The 20512-nt window shown below is 48.1% G+C and overlaps 6 protein-coding genes and 2 non-coding genes across 8 annotated transcripts; 5 read left to right on the top strand and 3 right to left on the bottom strand.

Moving 5' to 3' along the window:
* Positions 1–332: 332 nt before the first annotated feature.
* Positions 333–3207, top strand: F9C07_2285218 (ASST-domain-containing protein). Its single transcript, XM_071510746.1, has 3 exons — positions 333–614; positions 683–847; positions 932–3207. Exons 1-3 carry the CDS (start codon positions 525–527, stop codon positions 2564–2566), a joined length of 1890 nt encoding a protein of 629 aa, XP_071364561.1. The 5' UTR covers positions 333–524; the 3' UTR covers positions 2567–3207.
* Positions 3208–3217: 10 nt separating this feature from the next.
* F9C07_t189 lies at positions 3218–3289 on the bottom strand. Its single transcript has one exon. It is a non-coding gene; the product is annotated as a tRNA-Ala (tRNA).
* A 1075-nt stretch (positions 3290–4364) lies between these two features.
* On the top strand, positions 4365–4436 carry F9C07_t197. The gene has a single exon. It is a non-coding gene; the product is annotated as a tRNA-Ala (tRNA).
* A 281-nt stretch (positions 4437–4717) lies between these two features.
* Positions 4718–6465, bottom strand: F9C07_8869 (spermine/spermidine synthase family protein; the record flags this gene model as incomplete). The annotated part of the gene is made up of 3 exons (XM_041293200.1): positions 4718–5113; positions 5160–5466; positions 5516–6465. 3 exons carry the CDS (start codon positions 6463–6465, stop codon positions 4718–4720), a joined length of 1653 nt encoding a protein of 550 aa, XP_041148056.1.
* A 242-nt stretch (positions 6466–6707) lies between these two features.
* F9C07_1692713 (coiled-coil domain-containing protein-domain-containing protein) lies at positions 6708–8309 on the top strand. Its single transcript, XM_041293208.2, has 2 exons — positions 6708–7108; positions 7202–8309. The coding sequence occupies exons 1-2, from the start codon at positions 6949–6951 to the stop codon at positions 7654–7656; spliced, it is 615 nt and encodes a 204-aa protein (XP_041148055.1). The 5' UTR covers positions 6708–6948; the 3' UTR covers positions 7657–8309.
* Positions 8310–8961: 652 nt separating this feature from the next.
* F9C07_8867 (putative serine/threonine protein kinase) lies at positions 8962–10157 on the top strand (the record flags this gene model as incomplete). Its single annotated transcript, XM_041293207.1, has 2 exons — positions 8962–9658; positions 9718–10157. The coding sequence occupies 2 exons, from the start codon at positions 8962–8964 to the stop codon at positions 10155–10157; spliced, it is 1137 nt and encodes a 378-aa protein (XP_041148054.1).
* A 1069-nt stretch (positions 10158–11226) lies between these two features.
* On the bottom strand, positions 11227–14727 carry F9C07_2192572 (uncharacterized protein; the record flags this gene model as incomplete). Its single annotated transcript, XM_071509396.1, has 3 exons — positions 13773–14727; positions 12064–13269; positions 11227–12018 (listed from the first exon to the last, which is right to left on the bottom strand). Coding segments are annotated over exons 1-3 (2709 nt in total), but the record flags the coding sequence as incomplete, so codon positions are not given.
* A 166-nt stretch (positions 14728–14893) lies between these two features.
* On the top strand, positions 14894–19997 carry F9C07_2165043 (alpha-1,3-glucanase/mutanase). Its single transcript, XM_041293206.2, has 3 exons — positions 14894–16650; positions 16712–17291; positions 17369–19997. The coding sequence occupies exons 1-3, from the start codon at positions 16393–16395 to the stop codon at positions 19756–19758; spliced, it is 3228 nt and encodes a 1075-aa protein (XP_041148051.1). The 5' UTR covers positions 14894–16392; the 3' UTR covers positions 19759–19997.
* Positions 19998–20512: the final 515 nt, after the last annotated feature.

Below are 20512 nucleotides of genomic sequence, written 5' to 3'. Positions count from 1 at the left end.
CATGACTGGATTTTACTCCGAAGTCCGGATGGTGAGGACAATCTTTACGTATACCAGGCTGGTACCGGCAAATGCCGAGAAGCCACCGACCCACCAAGCGTTACACCTTAACAACTCACAGCTCGCAGGGCTGGGGTGCATCCTCGCCTCTGGAGGACGAAGCGATGGAAGATGACCAACAGGGGTTCGAGACGGGCTCTCAGACGGGGCCCGGTGCCGTTTCATTGCGTGGTGGGTGCAAAGTACACTAGATTTATACTAAGCCCTTCAACGTAATCCTTTTTCCCACTTGATCAACTTATTTCCCAATCCCCCCCCCCCCCCCCCCCCCCCCTGTACATACATAGTGCGAGCCTGGGTGCTGGACTCCATGCTTGTTGCCAAAATTTCATGAGACTCAACGTGATTTCTTACCTATACACTCTTTCATTTGATTTTACTTGAATTTAATCTATTCCTACTTCATGCTACTTTCTTTTTCTTTTCCCTCTATATAATTTGCCAAGTTTCCTGCCCATGAGAGAATGATTTTCCCCATTGTTGCACTGCTCCAATTGGTGCTTACGGCATTTGCACAATCTAGCGCCGATGACGACTTAATGTCCTTTGTGACGGTAAGCTCAAAACTATTGAAAATAAGTCTGCAGGATCTGGTGCTGAAAACAAGGGGAACCACGTCTAGCTCCCGGGTGTCAGGGCGTTAAAATATGAAGTGTACTACAAGGACCGCGATCGCGTCAGTCCGGGCTACTGGTTCGTCGCGCCTTATGGGAAAATCGACCCGGAACCTGCGTCGCAACAATACAAGCCATACCAGATCGGACCCTATATTTATGATGGCGATGGGGCATGTCTCACCTTCTAAGTCCCTACGTCCCACACCCCGCAATCCCGCCCAAAAACAACGACTAACCGATGTCCTGCGCAATAGATGCTCATCTGGGCTGGCTCGCCCATGTTTGATAACCGCAACATCTTCGATTTCAAGGCTGTCCACAGCATTGGTGACAAACCACACCTCTCGTTGGTCTGGCAAATCGCCTACGATCACTCCGACAATGGATATGGCGTTATACTAGACAATGCGTATGACATCAAAAAGAAGATTCCAATGCCGGACGAGTACGGCGCCTTTGATATACACGAGTTCAACATCCTCGACGATGGCAAAACGGCTATGGCCATCACCTACCGAGAACATGAAATCGCCCTGGACACGATGGATCGTCCTGGTGAGCATACGCATGTTTTGTCGGGCGGGTTTGTCAAGATAGATTTAAACTCGGAAAAGATTAATTATGCTTGGGATGGCGTCGACAAAGTTGCCCTGAGTGAATCCGTCACTGTCAATAAGGAAACCCCTCCTGTAGGGCCACCAGGATGGGATTATGTCCACATTAATTCAATCGACAAGAACGACGATGGTGACTACATCATCTCTTATCGGTTCACCAACACGATTTACATGATTTCCGGCCAGGATGGGAATATTATGTGGAGGCTGGGCGGACAGTACACTGACTTTGAACAAGACTTCACATTCTCCAAACAGCACGATGCGAAGTTCATTGAGTCTAATGGCACACACCATGTTATCTCGCTCCTGAACAATGCCTCTGATGAAATCAGCAATGACGAGGATGTATCATCGGCTCTTTTCATCGAGCTGGATACCAGTGCATCTCCCAAGACTGCTAAAGTCATCCGACGCCATAACCGCCCCGATGGTGGTCTTACCCGACTCCGTGGCAACACTCAGCTACTCCCGAATAACAACGTGTTTGTTGGATGGAGTGAAAGGGGCTATATCTCTGAGTTCTCACCTGAAGGCGACACTTTGCTAAATGCGAACTTCGTTTCCTCGCGTTACTCGACCTATCGTGCATACAAATTTGAGTTCACAGGCCGCCCCAGTGCGCCTCCTGATCTGGTTGCCTCTGTATGGGGTACGGATCAGACAGATCTCTCGACGACTTTCTATGTCAGTTGGAATGGTGCCACCGGCATCGCCGGGTGGAACTTCTACGCGCGGGCTGCGAAGAATGGCCACCCTATCCTTATCGGAAACGCTACCAAGACGGATTTTGAGACGATGTTCATCGCCCGTGGGTACCTGGACTGGGTGACCGCCGAAGCGGTTGACCACGAAGGCCGGGTCCTGGGCACTTCTCGGGTCCAGAGAAGCAAGATCCCTGATAACTGGGCCGCGGCTGGATTCAGGGGCGATCTCAAGACCCTTAAACCGGATGACCCCAAGGCCCCCAAGTCGAACGGTGGTAAGCAAACAACTGCTGACGCAGAGGCCGATAACAAAAACAACAACAACTTGCAATCCCCGCGCCCGGCTGATGCAGAAGTGAAGGAGATCGCTCAGCTGGCACATGAAACGTACGATCTCGTTCGAAACGTCAGTGGTGTTTTCGTCCTCATCGTACTTTGCGGTATAGTGAGTGGTATCGCAGCCAGCATCTATCTCTGTTTCCGGCGTCGGATAACACAGCCTTACAAACATGTCCCATCGGATGACATACCAGAGGAGGAAATCCGCCTCCATTCTGTTGAGTGATCTGCTGGATACCCTATTTACAGTTAAAACCTCTTGCTTTGGGTGACTTATGTATACTATACCCTTGGATACCTATATACATACGCATATCATTTATACATCATGTACAGTGAATATTGGTACTCCGCGAGAAACGCCAAATGTATCAGTTAAGCAGTTGCACTGCCCTGTATAGATCCACAAATACGCCCTTGGCCCGCTACCCAACCTCCTCCCTATGATTCGAGTAACCATACAGATCAATCACCCGACATAACGTCTGAATCCAGGGCAACCAGACATCACTTCTACACCGTAGCAAACTGGGTGTACACGTGTGCTCGGAACCGCGTGGTTATATATGGTTATGGATCCAAACATATCTTTCTTGAGAACAACAGCGGCCACTGGTGCTATGGATGTAGTAGAGGTGCTAATTGTCGGTGGATTCATATCTTTTGCTGTTCTCGATAGAGAATTAAGTACAGTTGTAGATGTACAGCATTGTTCAAGTTCGTTGGAGGTTTGGAGTTCGAACGAACATCCACGGAGCTTTTACGGTTTGGACAGCTCGACCCAGGGCGGGGTCACTTTGAACAGTTTTCGAACTTTCAAGAGACATCAAAAAATGTCTAAACAGTATGAGGGAAAAGGCATCAAGATGCAAAAAGATGGAGACGCGGGGAATCGAACCCCGGACCACTCCCATGCTAAGGGAGTATTATACCACTAAACCACATCCCCAATTGGTTGAAAAACAGGAGCCATATAATGCAATATTAGTCTAAATAAAGCATTAACCTCGCCGAAGCCCTAGTTTGCGGTTTCATCCTATAGGTACTACATTCGGTATAAGTAGTACTACAACTGTATATATTGCGATACATGCCAATTAACTCCGGTGTTTCTTGGAAAGAATATCTCTGGCACATCATATACACTAAGTACCTCGACCAGCCCGATTAAGTTAAGATATAAACGATTGACGTCCGTGGTTTTCGTTACCAGATCTGTTCCGCTATCTCAACTTCCACGTGGGGTCGCCGGTTCCTCGGGTCCGTTCGTTGAATCCATGGCTTTATGTGGTGTGTTCCTCGTCTATGGTTCCTAGGGGTAGTATAGACATCGACCTCTCTGTGTTGTGGTACTGATAGTCGGCATTACCATTTGTGTTATATCCAGAGCTACGTTAAGAGGGGGGCCAACCCGCAGTGAAGTGAAAGTGCGGCTTTGTAATACATCCATTCTGCTTGCAATAGGTTGCAAAATGATTGCTTTGTATAAAGTCGGTCACTAGCTCCCCTTGTAGTGCACAGTTTTGGTGACTCGGTGGCTTATGTTGGAGTCGGATTAAGCGTTGACCGTTGAAGCAATGGGGACTCTCTGTAAGTTGGCGATTGCGGCTCTCTTTGTCGGGTATGGGGTGGGTCTGTTTGCGATTCGCTTATACTATGTAGGTAGACGCCTGGTGGCCCTTTGGGGGTGGATGAGTGTATTTCAGCTCAATGATTGCGTCGTCAGAGTATGTGAAGTTGTTGTTCGATATATATCTAGAGAGAAGAAGTATATACCGTAAAAACACAAGATTAATATACGAGCAACAACAATACTATACGAAGCCAGCAGCAAGTCCATACCATACTCATGAGTAACATAGGTTATATGCCACCATAGCTCACCTATATAGTAAAGGAAACCATACATAGCCACCAAGACATAGCCTTATCCAAGGCCAATGATCAATGTTATGTCTGGATTATCTGCATTGAGCTTTGATTTTCTTCATATAATCTTTTAAGGAGTCCTCTTCCATCCAATTGGGGATGTGGTTTAGTGGTATAATACTCCCTTAGCATGGGAGTGGTCCGGGGTTCGATTCCCCGCGTCTCCATCTTTTTGCTCTTGATTCCTTTTCCCTAAAAGCATTTTCCTCTTTTGTTTTGTTATTATTGTTCAGGATTTCATTTATACCTGCTCGCGTCTTTTCTGTAACTAAGTGTAAGAGAGCAAGCAATTGCATTCGTGTGACCCAAATCAAGACTCCTAATACTTTCGTCGTGACCAAACAAATCACATATCAATTACACTATGCAGACAGCTGTGCAGAAGCAGAACAAAGCCTACACTGGACAGTTTATACTATACAGCTATATATGATATAATGGAGAACCTCTACCAATTCTCCCACACAGCATCTGGCAGAACCTTCCTCATGATACCCCAGTGCTCCAGAGCACCCTGGTCCTGCCACCTATAAAGCTTACCAGTGTCCTTGGTCCTGAGGACACGCTGTCCACCCGTAACGGTGGTAAAAATAGCCGGGTCAATCTCATGCTTGGGCACGAGATATGTCTCACGGAACTTGCTGTCCAGGAAGTCGGCAGGGACAGGATCCCTGAAACGAAGAGGAGTAGCAGAGTCCTTCTTACAGAAAATGACCATGTTCGTGAAATCTCCGTTGCCCTCTTCACCTGCATCCTCACGGAAGTACCGGCAAGAGGGAAAGACCGCCTGGATGGTGCGGACAGTGAGGGCAGCCGGGTAAAGAGAGAGGTCACCCGCATAGTTCTGTCCAGGTCAGTGAGGCTGGGAGATTGTTTGGGTATGGGCTTACCATTGCAATGACACCGTCCTCCTTAAGGAGAGAGTTGAGGCCCCCGAGAAACTCAATAGAAAAGAGCTCAATTGGTTCTGCGCCACCAGTGAACACATCGTGGACGATGTAGTCATATTGGTTGGGCTGGGGAGATTTCAAAGCGCGGTCAACGAACAGTGTGGCGTCTTCGATAGCTGCAATGTGGTTAGGAGGGAGGTGGAAGTATTTGCTGGCGAACTTGTGGACGACGGGGTCAATCTCGACAATGGTGGTTTCAATCCCATGAGTGATGAGAGCAGCAGGTGTAGTGCCGACTCCAAGTCCACTGAGACGCGGTTAGCTTAATGAAGTAGGAGAGTTTGGATTCGTCTCACATGACAAGTGCCTTGCTGTCTGCGTCTACTCGGTGAGCCCCGTGGCCCGTTTCCGCCAGTCGGACAGCCTCGAGCAAAGAGAAAACCGCATAGATAGGGTCCTGAACCTTGGGTTTGTAGTTGCGATAGGTCTTAGTCCACTGGCCTCCAAGAAGACTATGGTCACAGCGCATCACCCGGAAACCATCCTCGAGGTTATCCAAAACCGAAATATAACCGGTGGAGGACTCCTGACGATCTACCAGTGAAAATCCTTCCTCATTAAGCGCGGATTTGAGCCCCGAAGTTGTGATCCCCAAAGGCAGATGCACATTAGAAGTGAGTGTGAAGAGGATAGATGGAATGGCCAAGAGGAGCCACTTAGATGGAATAACGGCAGAACACAAGATTGCAACCAAGAGCTGGAGACCCGTGCTCGAAAAGAGCCAAAATGAACCGATAAATCTCACTATGAATGATTTTGCAAGCTTCTCCCCGAAAGAATAGACGATGTACGAGCTAATGAGGGGAATATGCTCCTTGGCAAGATCACCATAACGTTCAAGGTTGAGGCCCGCTTGCACCAATTTGGCGGCACAGGCGACAGAGAGCAAAACAAAAGGATAGAAAGCAACCACCTCAGTAATCACGGCACCGGTAGGGTTACCGAACGAAGAGCTCTGCTGAAGCAAAAAGTATTGAATGGTGGGGTACCAGAATGCGACAACTGGAAGTAGATACACCGCCCGGCGGTTGGTTACCTGCTGAATGAAATCCTTGAGGAACCACCCAAGAGCAGCAGTGATGGCAACTCCATAGCCATGGAAGATATGCGACGGAGCAGAGCCGTACACCGGAGCCAGGGTCAGCACGAACACAGGGGAGGAGAAAGCGACGAGGACCAGCAATGCTGCGCCTCTCCACAGTCTTCGTGAGTTGACCTGCTGAATGACTTCCTGCAAAGACGACATGGCGTCGGACCTCCACAGACTACTACCTCAGGCCTGAGAATCGCACAGAAATCTTGAGTACTTGGTCTGAGGAGGTTTTCACTGAAAGCTTTGGTTAATTCGTAGGTTCAATGCATAGGGGAGAGGTGCGACTAGGGGATAGCGCTTGTGAACGAGCCAAGCGCAGCTCCCAACGCGCGATGTGAAACAAACAGGAGGTGGTTCTCACCGATGCTTCTCAGATAGAAAGCTCAAAGTCCATACTCCGGCCAAGGCGAACTGTTATTCGTTGATTGAGAGGCCACGGCGGAGATTATTTGATTCTGGCACGAAATTTGCCGCAGTCCTCCGGCCCAAAACAGTTTAGGCTGAATGGAGCTGTCTTGAATCCGCCACCGCTTGTCATTTCAGTCCACCTTCTCCGACTTCCATCTATTGCGATCTATTGTCCGCTCCCTCTGTGTGCATTCAATCATACTATCCCCTCCCGGTCAACCATTAGACATGCCTTTCTTCCCAATGGGTACCGGGATTCAAGCAGAAAATGACACAAACACCGTGTCCGGCGCAGTGCCACTATCCCCCGCGACGCAGGTCAAAAACCGTCGGAAACGCTACCTGGATACCCACCCGGAGTATTTCTCTGCTGATCTCGAGCTAGCCGGTCCGCTCGCTCTAACCTCTCTTTTGCGCGACTGATCGCATGTGCTATCTCAGTCGGGAAAAGATGACCAAGGCTAACACTTTAGCATTGTAGACCCGTTACTGTACGATCGCTTGATCCGCCGATTCCAGACTCCGGCGGAACGAGAGGCTGAAGGGCGAGCCAAAGGATTCTCGGGTATACTTCAAGCAGATCTTTACCGCTCCGAGGCCAAGTTGGATGCCCTGTCTCACCCGGATCCCAATGCAATGTTTAGCTATAGCCGTGGCCCAAACGGGGAAATCCTCGCGGAGGATAAAGATGAGATACCCACGAGCAAGGAAGAAGGCGAAAAGATCTGGCAATGGGAGATGACACTGCGATTTATAAGGGGCGAAGACCGCGACTTTGACTACACCACTGTTGATGAGAATGACGATTATGATGATTGGAACGAAGAGCAAGAGCGATATTTCGACGACGAAGAACCCGAATGGATCGTTGAAGGTACAAGTGGCGATGATGTTCGGTCCAGATTACAAGGGGAGACTGGTGTTCAAGACTTTTGAGAAGACCCACGCAGTCGAGACGGACCGGCCACTTGATGCCTTTGCGATTGGCTCACTCTGATGCAAGCTTTTGGCCGTCACTCACACATTACCATCCCCGGTCGAAGTTTCTCGACCGAGACAAAGGAGACATTGGTGCTCTCGAGGACATTTGCTTCCCACCCCTCATGCACGCTGAAGAGGATTCACGACCTGGCTAGCCTAGGGCTCATATCACAGCTCCAATTCCAAATCTGGGATATAGACTTCCGAGTCCAATGTGTATACCTTTCTCGAGCCTACCCATGCCACTATGACGCATGAGATGCTTTAAGATGAGCAGACTCCTACGCAGGCTCTGACTCAACGCAGCACCACGGTTCGATGACGTTGCAGCTTCAGGAAATTTTTGCAACTCAGACAATAAGTGCGAGGCGCTTTAAACTACAAACCTAACGTTTTTGTCCTCTACTTGACTTGAATTTCGTGTCTAATTTTCACCTTTTCTCTTGCCGTATTCACGAAGTTGAAGACAGGTCTTACAGGTTCAAGAGTTCTTCTACATTCGTTTCACAGGTCCTGTCGCTGTCCAGAGGTGTCTTGGAAATTGACCTTGAATGCGTATGGACGCGTAGGCAGAGCAGCCTCCAAGTAATACAGACGTCAATAATTCAATCATCATAGTTAATCAATGTCTACCTCTTTGAAGAAATTTCTGTTCTGAACTCCAAGTATTTCGTAATTCACCGTAAGACCTGCCATTCCTTACGTAGGGGAATATATTGTCTACTTCACCCCCACTCTTCCTCCAATAGCAGGCTCTATCTCCCCTATACGAAATTATTTATCTTTCTTAATATCGTTGTAGCATACTGTTTCATCCGGACTTGGGTCACGCAGAGCACCACCAAAATCTGCCCCTGAGTATATTGCTTGTCCACGAGGTGCCAAACCATGGGTCTAGCTAATTATGATGTATAAAATCTGGGGTAATCCTGGGGTCATGAGGGATGACTCCTTATGGTCAATCGATGGGACGTCATCTATAGAACAACCCAGCACAGTAGTCGCAACTATGAGGCAACTCTTCGCTAGGCATTGAATATTTAAGCCTGGCCTGTCCGCTCCATCTCTTGAATCTTCTCAATCACACACATCTCGTTGTCCTCCCTTGAGAACTACCAGCTATCTCACTTATCAACCTGCTTTATACATTGTTTTCAGCTTGGTATACACGAGTATACCACAGCCACCTCGAGTCTCAAGAACTTACGCTTGCTACTATCCCAAATCACCTCGAAATACACCCCGCAAGTACCTATAACAATGCCACACCTCACCATCCAAGACGAAATAAAGAAACTACGCTGCTCAGACAGCCCGACAGTAACCCGGTCACCGTCACCCAAGAAGACGGAAAAATACATAGTCCAAAAGCTCAGAAAACAGTTTGAGCTGACAAAGGACACCATCGGCGATGGTAGCTTCGCCAGAGTCAAGATCGTGCATAGGAAAGAGCAGGGCACTCTTGTTAAGTACGCGGCTAAGTTCCTCAACAGGGAGGCTAAGGTGTCCGAGCAGTTATATGAAGAACGGGCTTGGAAGGAGTTCGATATCGCCAGGAACCTGCATCATCCGAATATCGCGGAGGTTATTAGCCTCTGCAAACATAACCCTCACCTGGTCTTTGTTATGGAGCACTGCCAACATGGCGATCTTTGTGACCTAATGGCAAAGGCCACTCTTCGCCATGGGGCCAAAAAGTGCTTCTTTAAGCAAATGCTCAGGGGTGTTGCATACATGCATAGCCATGGTATCGCACACCATGATATTAAACCGGAGAACTTGGTCCTGGCCGATGATAACGTCCTCAAGCTTATCGACTTTGGGCTCTCCGAGGTCTTTGCTGACCTCCTCCCCCCCGACAGCAAAGGGGAAAGAAAACTTGGCCCGGTCCGTGAGTTCCCTGCTCGTCTCTATGGTACGCCCGCCTATCTTCCGCCAGAGCTATTTCAGGGTGTCTGTAAGTACCCAATCCTGCCTGTCAACATACTGATATATTCTCATACTTATTCTTGGTAGACTCCTACGACGCCCGCGCCCTCGATGTGTGGAGCTGCGCCATAACCGCCTTCGCCATATTCGCTGGCGACGTACCCTGGGACCTAGCCGACGATGAAGACAAATCCTACCAAGCCTTTCGCGGAAGCTGGCAGTACCTCCTCGAAGAATACCCCGACCTACCCATAACAGCGGACAACTTCCCGCTTACAACTTTCGCCAAGGCCCTGCCGGAGAAGGAGCTTGCGACCCTCCTCCTCCGGATGCTACACCCGTTCCCGGAAAAGCGAATGACAATTTTGGAAGTGTTGGAGGATCCTTGGGTTCAGGCTATTGAGTGCTGCAGCCCCGAGTCCAACCACTCGTCGACGGTTCGGGGTGATAAAGCTGGTGATTGTGGCATCCCCAAGATGCATGATCACCGTCCCTTGACGGACGAGCTGGCTTCCAACTCTGACTAGGGGTTGCAGCAGTGGAGGATATTGGTTGTGCTTGGAAGTTGGAAATTTGAGGGCTTATATAACGACACTGTATAATTTCTTAAAGATTTTGGCATTGTTGGAAGATACCCCTTGGTTATTTGCATCGACTTTTCATTTCTCTTTATACTGTTGAGGATGGCAATGACCTCCTCTTGGATATTTGGATGGACATGGGACATGTTTCTTTATACCTTTATACTTTCTCATCATCTTGTTATGCTAAATCATTCATGTATATCTGAGGACGGATCATATCAGACCGCCTCGTTGAACAATTTACTGATACATCTCGATATGATATTGAGATTCAGGCCCTAAGGTCGGGTGGTTGGGACGGGCCTGGGATACACAATATACACAATTATTCTGTTCCTGAATTTGCTTGAATTATGTAATCTTCTTCGTAGAGCGCTAAACATCTATCATGAAGATTCAGTTCATAAAACTGGAAGGTAACCTAGTAGAACTATTATCTGGTCTTGAGTTCTCTCTTTTCGTCCCTTGGGTTGCAGTTCAAAGAATCTTTACGGGGTGAAAGGGATCTCCATTGACTTACCCAATATTTACAGAGTTTATAATCATAGAACCAAGGCTATAGCCCCGATCATGTCCATACCCCAACTAATACAACTGCATCTAAAAATGCTAAAAAGATGATTAAACCTACTGGTATAGAAGAGTTAGGGCACGACTCCCGCGTACTACTAAGAATAACAAAACCCTAAAGTGTCAGACGCAACCACGCCAGACTAGAAACTAACACACCTTAGAAAGTGGAAACAGAGAACCCTAACACATATATCATTCGTATTTCCAGCTTGTATGAAGTAGTACTTGGCCTGTTGCACAGCTGTTCTCTTCGCCCGGATTTATCTCTGTACTGCGCGTGGATTGAATCTTCCGAAACCGTCGAAGCATGAAGACCGTCACTAGTTACTTGTTCATTTCTGTCTTCCTCCGCTAGCACTACAGGAACGGTAATTTCCCAAATTAAGAATTCAACCTCATTCTAAGGACACATTTTTCCTAATCCCTACAGTCATATTCGTTTCCAAAGATTTATCTCATGGTTCTGGATCAGATATCTCATCGCGTCATGAGCGGTAGAGCCATCCTTGCCTCGTTCAAGTCGATGTTGTTCAGCCTCTGGGAGACCCATGGGCCACTGATGTGTTTCGTTTAGGACCATGGTGGCCAACTCTTGAGGAAGCGAATGGGCCGATGTTACCATTGATTGTGCTTCTTCTGCCCACCAGTCATGCCGCTGCGGTGGTACATTCCGCGTCGAGCAGATGCGGTAGTATGGATCGACGAGCCACAGTGTCAGGAATCGAAGGTGTCCGGCCCGAGATTTGGAAATCAGCTCAAATGGCTCCATGCGGTGATGAAGTGCGTTTGGAAAAACTATAAGACGTCCCTGGCCAATTGACACAGACCCGAGCTCCTGGAGAGCCGGTTTATGGTTTTCGACACCGAATAATTCTTCTAAGTACGGTACATCCCATCCCTCAAACTGATACAGGTCTGAATCCATATCAATCTCTTGACGGAATGAGAGCCTGCTACCTGTCACGTTTTCCATGTCGAAGAAGTAGACCGCAACTCCTACAATGTGCTCATTGCGAAGGCCGTCTGTGTGCCAATCTTCGCCAGGATAAGATGGGCTTTCTGGTGTTAGTTCAATACCCTCCAGCTTCACAATGATCTGTAGGCCTTCATCGCGAAAATTTTCCTGAAGCTTGACTGTATAGTAATCATGATCTGTGCAGTTCATGTCAGGAGCCTCTTGGAGTTTGTAACGATCCATTGGGTCTTTCATCTTAAATTGTGAATACCAGATCTTAGGGTCTGTTTCCCACTGGATGTCATGTTTCGTGGGGCCAACAATAGATTTTGCAGTTTTCCCTGCCTTCCATTCGTCATACGAGTAGAGACCGGGGTCGGAATGCTCGAAGCGAAACAGGCGACTGTATTTTGCATCGACCACGTCCTTCAGGGATACCGTGCTCTCCCAATCCTGTGGGATCTCCTTTGTTTCAAGACCTTGCCATTTGACTTGAACGCCATATTCTGGAAGGGCGACATATTCCTTGACACGGGCAAGTGCGTTGTGGTAAGCTTCGAGATCACCATCCCGCTCCGTTGGTAGATCTTCTGCCCACTTTGGATACTCGTTTCGCCACTCAACACCAAATGTTTGAATTCTTCTAGGCGCCCTGCCCCGTGGGGAAGGCAGATCTAAATCAATAGGCTCTCCTTTGATCAATGTCTCATTCCATGGCTCAATGACTTGAGACATCACCTCTTCAAGTGTCTCATAAAAAGAGCGTTGTCTGCTCGGGTGCAGCTCGTTGATATAAGAGGTAATTCGTATGTCTGTCGATCCCACTGGCCCACAGAATTCCACCTCGCAGGGAAGCCACTGGAATCGGTGAGAGAAGAGTAAGCTTCTCGCGTTACGATAAGTGTTGGGAAGCCTCTCCAGTCTTTCACGATCCTGGTCATGCCTGGGTGCAACCTCGCCTTGTCCGTAGGTTTCCAATGTTTGTTCAAGTGGAACACAGCCGCCATTCACGAGAACGCGCGTCTGTCCGTAGACTAAAGGGAAAAGAGACGGGTCGATTATATTCCAAATTTGCTTATTGGAACTGGGCTCCCAGTCTTTCCGGCCTCCAAGCTCGTCCGACAAACTGGCCACAAATTGTTTAATCTTCAAGCCAACGGACGAGGGGATAATTGTGTCGGATTTACAGACAGCACTACCAGAATTTAAAACTAAAATCTGGCCTGTTTCTTTGAACCGTGTGGCTTTATCGCGCAGTTCAGCCAAGCACCAGTCCCATGCCTTGCGGCTCATCATCGGGCGCGTCATGGCTTCTTCACTCCACTTTGCGACAGTACTCTTGTCGAATACAAGGTTGTACCATCCAGGCCGGTCCGTCAGTGTTTCCATTAGATTCAACATGGCCAGCTCCCGAGCGGTTAGAGGAGAGCTGTACCAATCCATCGGGACCGCATCGTAAAATCTGTCCTCACTGTCATCATCACTGCCCAGGGCCAGCTCAAGGGGAATATTGTTAAATCCGGGAACCTTCAAGGGGCCCGTTCCTGAGTTGTCGAGTTCAGTGTTGCTCATGGTGAAGATGAGTCGACGTTAGGCGCACGGAGAAAGGTTGAAGACTCGATAATTCTCTGAGGGAGTACTAGATTGATATAGTGGACTCGCACGGAGGAATATACGGAGTAGCCCCATTGTCGAAAGCAATAGTAGATAAATAATATGGTATAATTTAATACAATATTGGGAAAGTGAAATTAAATTAAATACAACTCGTGTTCGGTAATTTTACCGAACCGAGTTGTTAACCCTAAATCGATAAAGATGGGCCATGCTCGTTTACTCAGCAAGTTCACAATGGGTTTTCAACCAAACGTTACTCGGAATACATTTGTGTGAATCGTTCTATGTAGCTAGACTAGAGGATGGGACATAGGTTGTAACAAGGTCTTGCCTCAGCAACTATTGGCGTGCTTCAGGATTTCTTTGACTTTCACAACCACTGCCTGATGCGATGCTAATGCTCTGTCCTCGACCTCAATCTTTCCGTCTCGCAGTTGCTTCAAAATATCTTTCGTCTCTTCTGAAAGTGATTTGCGATCCGGATACTTTAGTTTTGTCTTATCGGTGTCGTAGGCTTGCCATACGCGCCCATCATCCGTGGTCCGTGAGCTCTTGACGAATTCGATGCCCATCCGCTTTTCGAGCTCCTCATTGAGAAACCTCATATTATCTGCGACCCGGTTTTGCTCGACGATCTTTAGCGCAGTCTTAATGTTGTTCTTTTCACTCTCGACGCTGGAAAGGGATATTTTTTCTTTGATCTGCTCTCCAACGGCTTCAAGCACCTTTGAAAAGGGGGTCACCTTCCCTATACCCTCCACAAGCTTGGAAAGATCGTACTTGCATTTGAGACCCCCCTCTCTTAATCGTCTGGAAGTCTCTGTAATTCCAGCAGTATCGGCATTGTTGAGGATGTTCTGAAATTTTGGTTTACGGATTTGGGTTTTCGATCTTGCATCCAGGATGTAATCCATGAATTCTGCGTAGGTGCAAGGTGCATCGATTTGTGTTGCTGGGCACCCCTTTGCAAGCTTTCGCTTTTTAGGGTTGCTCACGGTTTTGTACTCGATCAGATATGCATTGTAGAAGAATAAAGTCTCCGCGGGGCCTGCCGTGTCTGAGGCTAGGGCTGTCTCTGTCAGAAGCAGAAGACAGGAAAGAATGAGAAGAAGAAAATATTTCATAGTCAAGCGTGCTCTTTTTCTTTAGTTGTGTTTGCTTTTTGTGACTTGAAGGGAGACATGAGAATCGATTGCATCCACTCATCCTTTTCTATGAGAAATTTATACGTTTAAGAATTGATATACGCATTCGACCTCCCTACTAATTGATCAGAGAATTGCTAGCTGAACCCCGATGTAACAATCCTAGGGGAAATGACTTTCTTGGTAGAACGATAGCGTTATTCAGATACCAACCCAACGTTTTTCATCTAATTTACGACTTCAGCATTCCTTTTAGTATCTGTGGGCATCGTGATCCTGTACCCTAGGCGAGGTTATACTTGAAAACGGAGGTCATAGGGAGGCCGTATTGATATCAGTAATACCAATACATACCGTATTCTCTGTACTTCATCAATTTCAGTAAGAGTCTAGATATCAATTGTCTTACATTAAGTCGTCCAATCAGTCGACTAATGTTTAGTTAGGTTCCTCCGATACTAGATGAACACAAATACCAGTGCTAGTATAGTTACGTAACAAGAAGCATCAAGTAAGAGAAACCCCCATGTATCGGGACCCAATGTTGCCTCGTGCCTTGTACTATTGAAAGTACGGACGATACTAAATTAGTTCCACGCATCTACTTCCTTTTTGGGATGCTGGCGGATGGTCCGGAAGGAGTCGTTCGCCCCTTCATATACTCCGTAGTGGAGAATAAGCGATCACCCTTGGCTTAAGGCTTGTGCTCGGATTTATCCGAGGGGCTTAAACGGCAGGAACCGTAGGCGTTTGATCGACAGCCCTCAACAGATTACTACCAGTACCAGGAAGTCCTAGCTTGACACTTGTTTTCCAACCTTCAACAAGCACGGTCAATTTATTGCTTTTTGTCCTCGATTGCCTTAAACCCCTGTCCTTCTGGTATACCCAATTCTTTGATTCATACGAACCGTTCTGGAATAGGTGGGGAAATGGAAATTACTCCGTAGTTGAATAGGGTTGGTAAGCTACTACTAAAAACTAGGGCAAGGTACTAGATACTCCCATGTAACATCACCTGATTTCTAGCGAAGAAAAAAAAGGGGACCCCAGTCTTGGCATCTACTTCTCAATTTCCAACTATCAGGGATTTAGTTTTCGCGCTCTTTTCATACTCCACCGTACAGAAAGGCGAGCGAGTCAGTTCAAAACTAGCAGCTGAATCGACCTCCTGCGACTTCGCGACAAACATCGCGCATCACTCCAAGCCATTGCTCAGAGGCTGTCTTTGCATCCTACCGCACTTGGAAACTCTCTAGTACTGCCAGACTCCCCTCAATCAAGTAGCTTGTACCGTTTTACGAGGTTCTACGGAGGTTTACCCGGGGAGAAAAACCCCACGAATAGCGTCTAACATGGTGTTATAGACTGGACCTATAGCACATTAGTGCTATGCCTCACCTGGTACACTACCTCCTGAGCTCGTATACAGCGAGTGGAGTAGTGGCACAGGTAATTTTCTTTTTGATGGACTCTCTAACATACAGTCGCATCATCCTGAATAGTTCTAGTCAGGTATACTAAACCTGAGAACGGGGCAATATCTCGGATATGGCTATACAACTCCAAATTGAGTTTGTCACTTGAAGTGAAAATTTTTCCATCTAATGGACATGGTAGGGGTCTCTCATATAACATATAAGTAGCTATTCGGTCTTCGTTTGTACGGTGTGCCATGCAGTAGTAGCAGCAGCAGCAGCAGCAGGAGGAGATCCTGTGTCTTTCTTTCTTTCCTTCATGTCCTTGACCAACTCATTCATTCTGGGTCTTTTCATTCATTTCTTCTCATCACTCGTGGGAGCCACTCATTTCTTTCTTGTCCTGAATTATCCTTTCCTTCTGCCTAATCTTTTCTAATTTGAATTGGCCCTCTTGTCACGGAGCAAGGATGTTCGGTCTTCTTGTTAAAGCTGCCCTTGTAGGACTCACCCTTGCTTCTCATTCACACCATCGCCACATCCATCGGCATCACGGTAGCTCTCATGCGCGTACCGCATATACAGACCTAGATGTTAGCCCTCATGGGCTAAACACTAGCACGGCGCTGAATGAAACAGAGCTTGCATCGTTCCCGGCAGAGATATTGTTGAACATAACGCCCTTGCACCCCATAAAGGAGGAGAAGGGAGCCTTTGCCCATTTCATGGTAAGGAACGCAACCTCACCCTTGTCGATTTAGATGCAGAGACATCTGGCTGACCTTTTAGGTTGAAAATGCGCGTGACTGGTCTGTTTCCGCCTGGGAAGCTGATATGAAGCTCGCGAAAGAAGCCCATATTGATGCATTCGCACTCAATTTTGCTGCCTCACTCACAGACATGTATCCCTTAGCGTCTGCTTTTCAAGCCGCGGAGTCCACCGGTTTCAAGCTGTTCCTTTCCTTTGATTATGCTGGTGCGGGGCCATTCGAGGAATCCGTCGTGATAGGCATCATAAAGATATTCAGCAGTCATTCGGCGTATTATAAATACAAAGGAAAGCCCTTTGTGTCTACCTTCGAAGGGCCCGGGAATGCAAAAGACTGGGAAGAGATCAAAGAAAAGACAGGATGCTTCTTTGTGCCGTCATGGTCTTCCCTGGGTGCAAAGGATGCTCTGGAGCTAGGCACCGCGGATGGATTATTCAGTTGGGCCGGTTGGCCGTGGGGCAACAAAGATATGGATACGTACGTTGATGCATCCTACTTAGATTATCTTGATCAAGACTATGGCAAGCCATATATGATGCCGGTCTCACCATGGTTTTACACCAACCTCCCTGGATATGATAAGAATTGGCTTTGGCGAGGTGAGCTTTACTAAAGTCCAATCATGGATTCGTGCCAAAGTTTTCACCAGATAGACTCCATTACTGACACCTCTTAGGTGACAATCTCTGGACAGACCGTTGGGAACAAGTCATGGTGGTTCAACCAAGCTGGTTGCAAATCATCAGCTGGAATGACTACGGTGAATCCCATTACATTGGCCCTCTTCGAGATATCGACAACTATGAAGCTTTTAAGGTGGGCAAGGCACCATTCAACTACGCCCATGGCATGCCTCATGATGGCTGGCGTCTCTTCCTACCCTACTGGATAGACATGTACAAGAAGGGGAAAGGCACGATCACTAAGGAGGGTGTGGTTGGGTGGTATCGGCCGAACCCTGTCGCTGCCTGCAAGAACGGTGGTACAACAGGGAATACGGCCAGTCAGCTGCAGCTTGAATTTGAGCCTGCTCAGGTGGTTCAGGACAAAATTTTCTTCTCTGCACTACTTACTTCCTCGGCTACCGTCACTGTCACTGTCGGAGGCGTATCCATCCCCGCTACATGGGAGTTTGTCCCGGACGGCGGGGTTGGTGTGTACCACGGAAGCGCGGGATACGGGGCCTTTCTGGGGGATGTGAAGATTTCTATCTCTCGTTCCGGTGCTACGATCGCGGAGTTCAGCGGCACAGCCATCACAACAAGCTGTAAGGACGGTTATAGCAATTTCAATGCGTGGGTAGGGAGTGCCTCCGGTCCCAGTATCTCAGCCGTCTCACCCAAGCTGCCTATGGAGAACCAGACCTGCATCCAGGGTACAGCACCAGGTAATTTCCAAGGCCTCTGTGAATTCACCTGCAATTACGGATATTGCCCCATCGGAGCCTGCCAGTGCACCAAGATGGGTGCTCCGAGAGAGAAGCCTAAGCCCACAGGTGTGGAAGGGTATCCAATCGCCGGCGAAGGATCCAGTTATATCGGCCTCTGCGCCTTTGCGTGCAACTATGGGTACTGTCCACCGGACGCATGTGGTACAACAAAGGTACCTCTGACAGAACCTACGGTTTCGCCTTTCCTTCCGTCCGCCTGCACCGCGGGTACCGGTGAGGGCGACCTCCAGGGACTATGTTCATACGCCTGCAACTACGGTTTTTGTCCCATTAACCACTGCAAGTGTACTGCGACGGGAGCCCTCAACCGACCGCCGCCGGCCAACACAACCTTCACTGCGGAATACCTCGGAGGTGATGGGAACGATAGTGGGCTTTGCAAGTTTGCATGCCAGCGTGGCTATTGTCCGGATGCTTGTGCAAGTACCGAAGGCGTGATCCCCTCTTGCACAGATGACGATGACCGCCCCGAGTGCGCTGAAGAGCTTCCTTGCGACTACAGTCTGACATTCGATTCGTTGGAGGCCCTAGAGAAGGCTTCCGGGGACATACCTAAGGGCTGCATGCCGATGTATGCGGCGCAGATCCTCATGGACACGCTGGACACAGCGCTGGCAAACTACACTGACGTCGACAACGGCTACGACGACAAATTCGGGTACTACGTCAAATACCTGCGCGCCATGGTCCCCGTTGCTATCTCCAACTTCGTATCGCTGAACAAAGGTGAGGGGCCAGGTAACAAGTATTTCCAGTGCAGGTGGGCCATGCCAGGCAAGCAGAAGGGGGAGTACCAGAGCTGCCCAATCATCAACACATCCGAGCAAGTGTACATTGAGTATAAGCTGATCGACGAGGACGGTTTCTTCAAAGAACTCCAGAGCAAGTACGGCATCTCAAAAGACTGGGTCGAATTCAGAACCTATTACCGTGATGTACCCGCGTGCCCTCCTTTCACGGGAATAGGACCGCCTCCGATCTGCACCCATCCACATTACCAGTACGAAAATTTCCCCATGGCTAAAGATGATTTCACTATCCCCAACCCTAAGGACTCAATCAAAGACGCACTGCCCCGTTTCCAACAGCTCCAGCTCGACCTAACAGCTACATGGGGCGACCTGTCTTTCTTCCTGTGGGACGGCGATGATGACGACGCTGTGGCTGCCCTGTCCATGCCGGTGTTCATGCTCCTGCAGGCTGTTGACTCTATGGCGACGGTTAAGCAGATCGGCGAAGAAGAGAAGGAGCACGAGGAAGAGGCAAAGCGTAATCTGATCCTCATCATCCTTTCCGCGGTCCTACTTATTCTGCCCTTCGCCGGAGAGGTCGTCGGGGCTGTGACGGGGATCGCCTGGGTCGCAGATGCCGCCGCAATCGCAGATATCAGTGCTAGCATTGCGCTAGCGGGTTATGACATTGTGAAAGATCCAAAGTCAGCACCCATGGAGCTCCTGAATATCCTGTTCGCTGGGGCGGGGCGTACAGCGAAGAATTTTTCCAGGGCTGCGGACGTTCGTCGCGGCATCAAGGCGGGCGAATTGGCAAAGTTTGGGTCTGTTTTCAAAGAAAACGATGAAGCTCTGCGGAGTCTTATTCGGTTTTGTAAGAAGTGATTATATAGTCATGGGGCTGAAATAACAATAGGGCATCTCTTATTCACGCCAACCCTGGTCATACATTGACCCAGTTCAACGTCTATATTTATTCGACCCTAGTTTACGGAGACTAGAGAACAAGTCAGTCTGACAAGCTTCCAGGAGATGAGCTACCCGGTATTCTTTTGCCTACTAGTATACTAATACCCCAAAACAATGTTAACTATTAAATCGAATCCATCATTTTTCTCTTCATACCCTCAATTGTTCCACCCGAACTCCTCAAAGACCAAAAGATGTAGTTCTTTTATTTTTATTATCCCTCGCAACAATAAATGGATTACCGTTTCCCGTGAACTATTCAACTTAGTATGATTATAGTGACATCAATCATCCAACCCTAGGAGTCCCCCCTACCTGTGCCTGAGGAAAACAAGCAACATCCTCAGAATCCATCGCCACAAAAAGCCTATATAGTCCCTGGGCCCTGTAAAGTCCGTTCCTCACGGTATTAGCATAACTAAACACTTATGTGATTCGCACTGGTTCGCCGAGATTACGAAGGTGTTTGATACCTCAACACCGTTCACAATATGATTGAATCTTTTCAATATATACATCCTTCGCATAAGTAGATTTACTGATATAAAGTATTTACTTGAAAGGATTTTATTAAGTAGTAACTGAATAAACTCTAAGTAACTATATATAAAAAGGTACTTACTATTCCTTAAGCATATAAGCCCTTTGCTGTACTTAATGCAAAGGAGGT

Source organism: Aspergillus flavus, chromosome 5 (genome assembly GCF_009017415.1).
Source record: "Aspergillus flavus chromosome 5, complete sequence".
Taxonomy (NCBI): Eukaryota; Fungi; Ascomycota; class Eurotiomycetes; order Eurotiales; family Aspergillaceae; genus Aspergillus; species Aspergillus flavus.
The sequence above is the reverse complement of the archived record's forward strand: the minus strand, read 5'-3'. Positions and strand labels throughout refer to the sequence as shown.

Excerpts from the sequence above, each read along its gene's own strand:
- F9C07_2165043 (XM_041293206.2), top strand. The coding sequence starts at position 16,393 with ATGTTCGGTCTTCTTGTTAAAGCTGCCCTTGTAGGACTCACCCTTGCT. Across the intron at positions 16,651-16,711 it reads GAGCCTTTGCCCATTTCATG|GTTGAAAATGCGCGTGACTG; the intron begins GTAAGGAACGCA and ends CTGACCTTTTAG. Across the intron at positions 17,292-17,368 it reads TAAGAATTGGCTTTGGCGAG|GTGACAATCTCTGGACAGAC; the intron begins GTGAGCTTTACT and ends GACACCTCTTAG.
- F9C07_1692713 (XM_041293208.2), top strand. The coding sequence starts at position 6,949 with ATGCCTTTCTTCCCAATGGGTACCGGGATTCAAGCAGAAAATGACACA. Across the intron at positions 7,109-7,201 it reads TGCTGATCTCGAGCTAGCCG|ACCCGTTACTGTACGATCGC; the intron begins GTCCGCTCGCTC and ends TTAGCATTGTAG.
- F9C07_2285218 (XM_071510746.1), top strand. The coding sequence starts at position 525 with ATGATTTTCCCCATTGTTGCACTGCTCCAATTGGTGCTTACGGCATTT. Across the intron at positions 615-682 it reads ACTTAATGTCCTTTGTGACG|CTCCCGGGTGTCAGGGCGTT; the intron begins GTAAGCTCAAAA and ends AACCACGTCTAG. Across the intron at positions 848-931 it reads ATATTTATGATGGCGATGGG|ATGCTCATCTGGGCTGGCTC; the intron begins GCATGTCTCACC and ends CCTGCGCAATAG.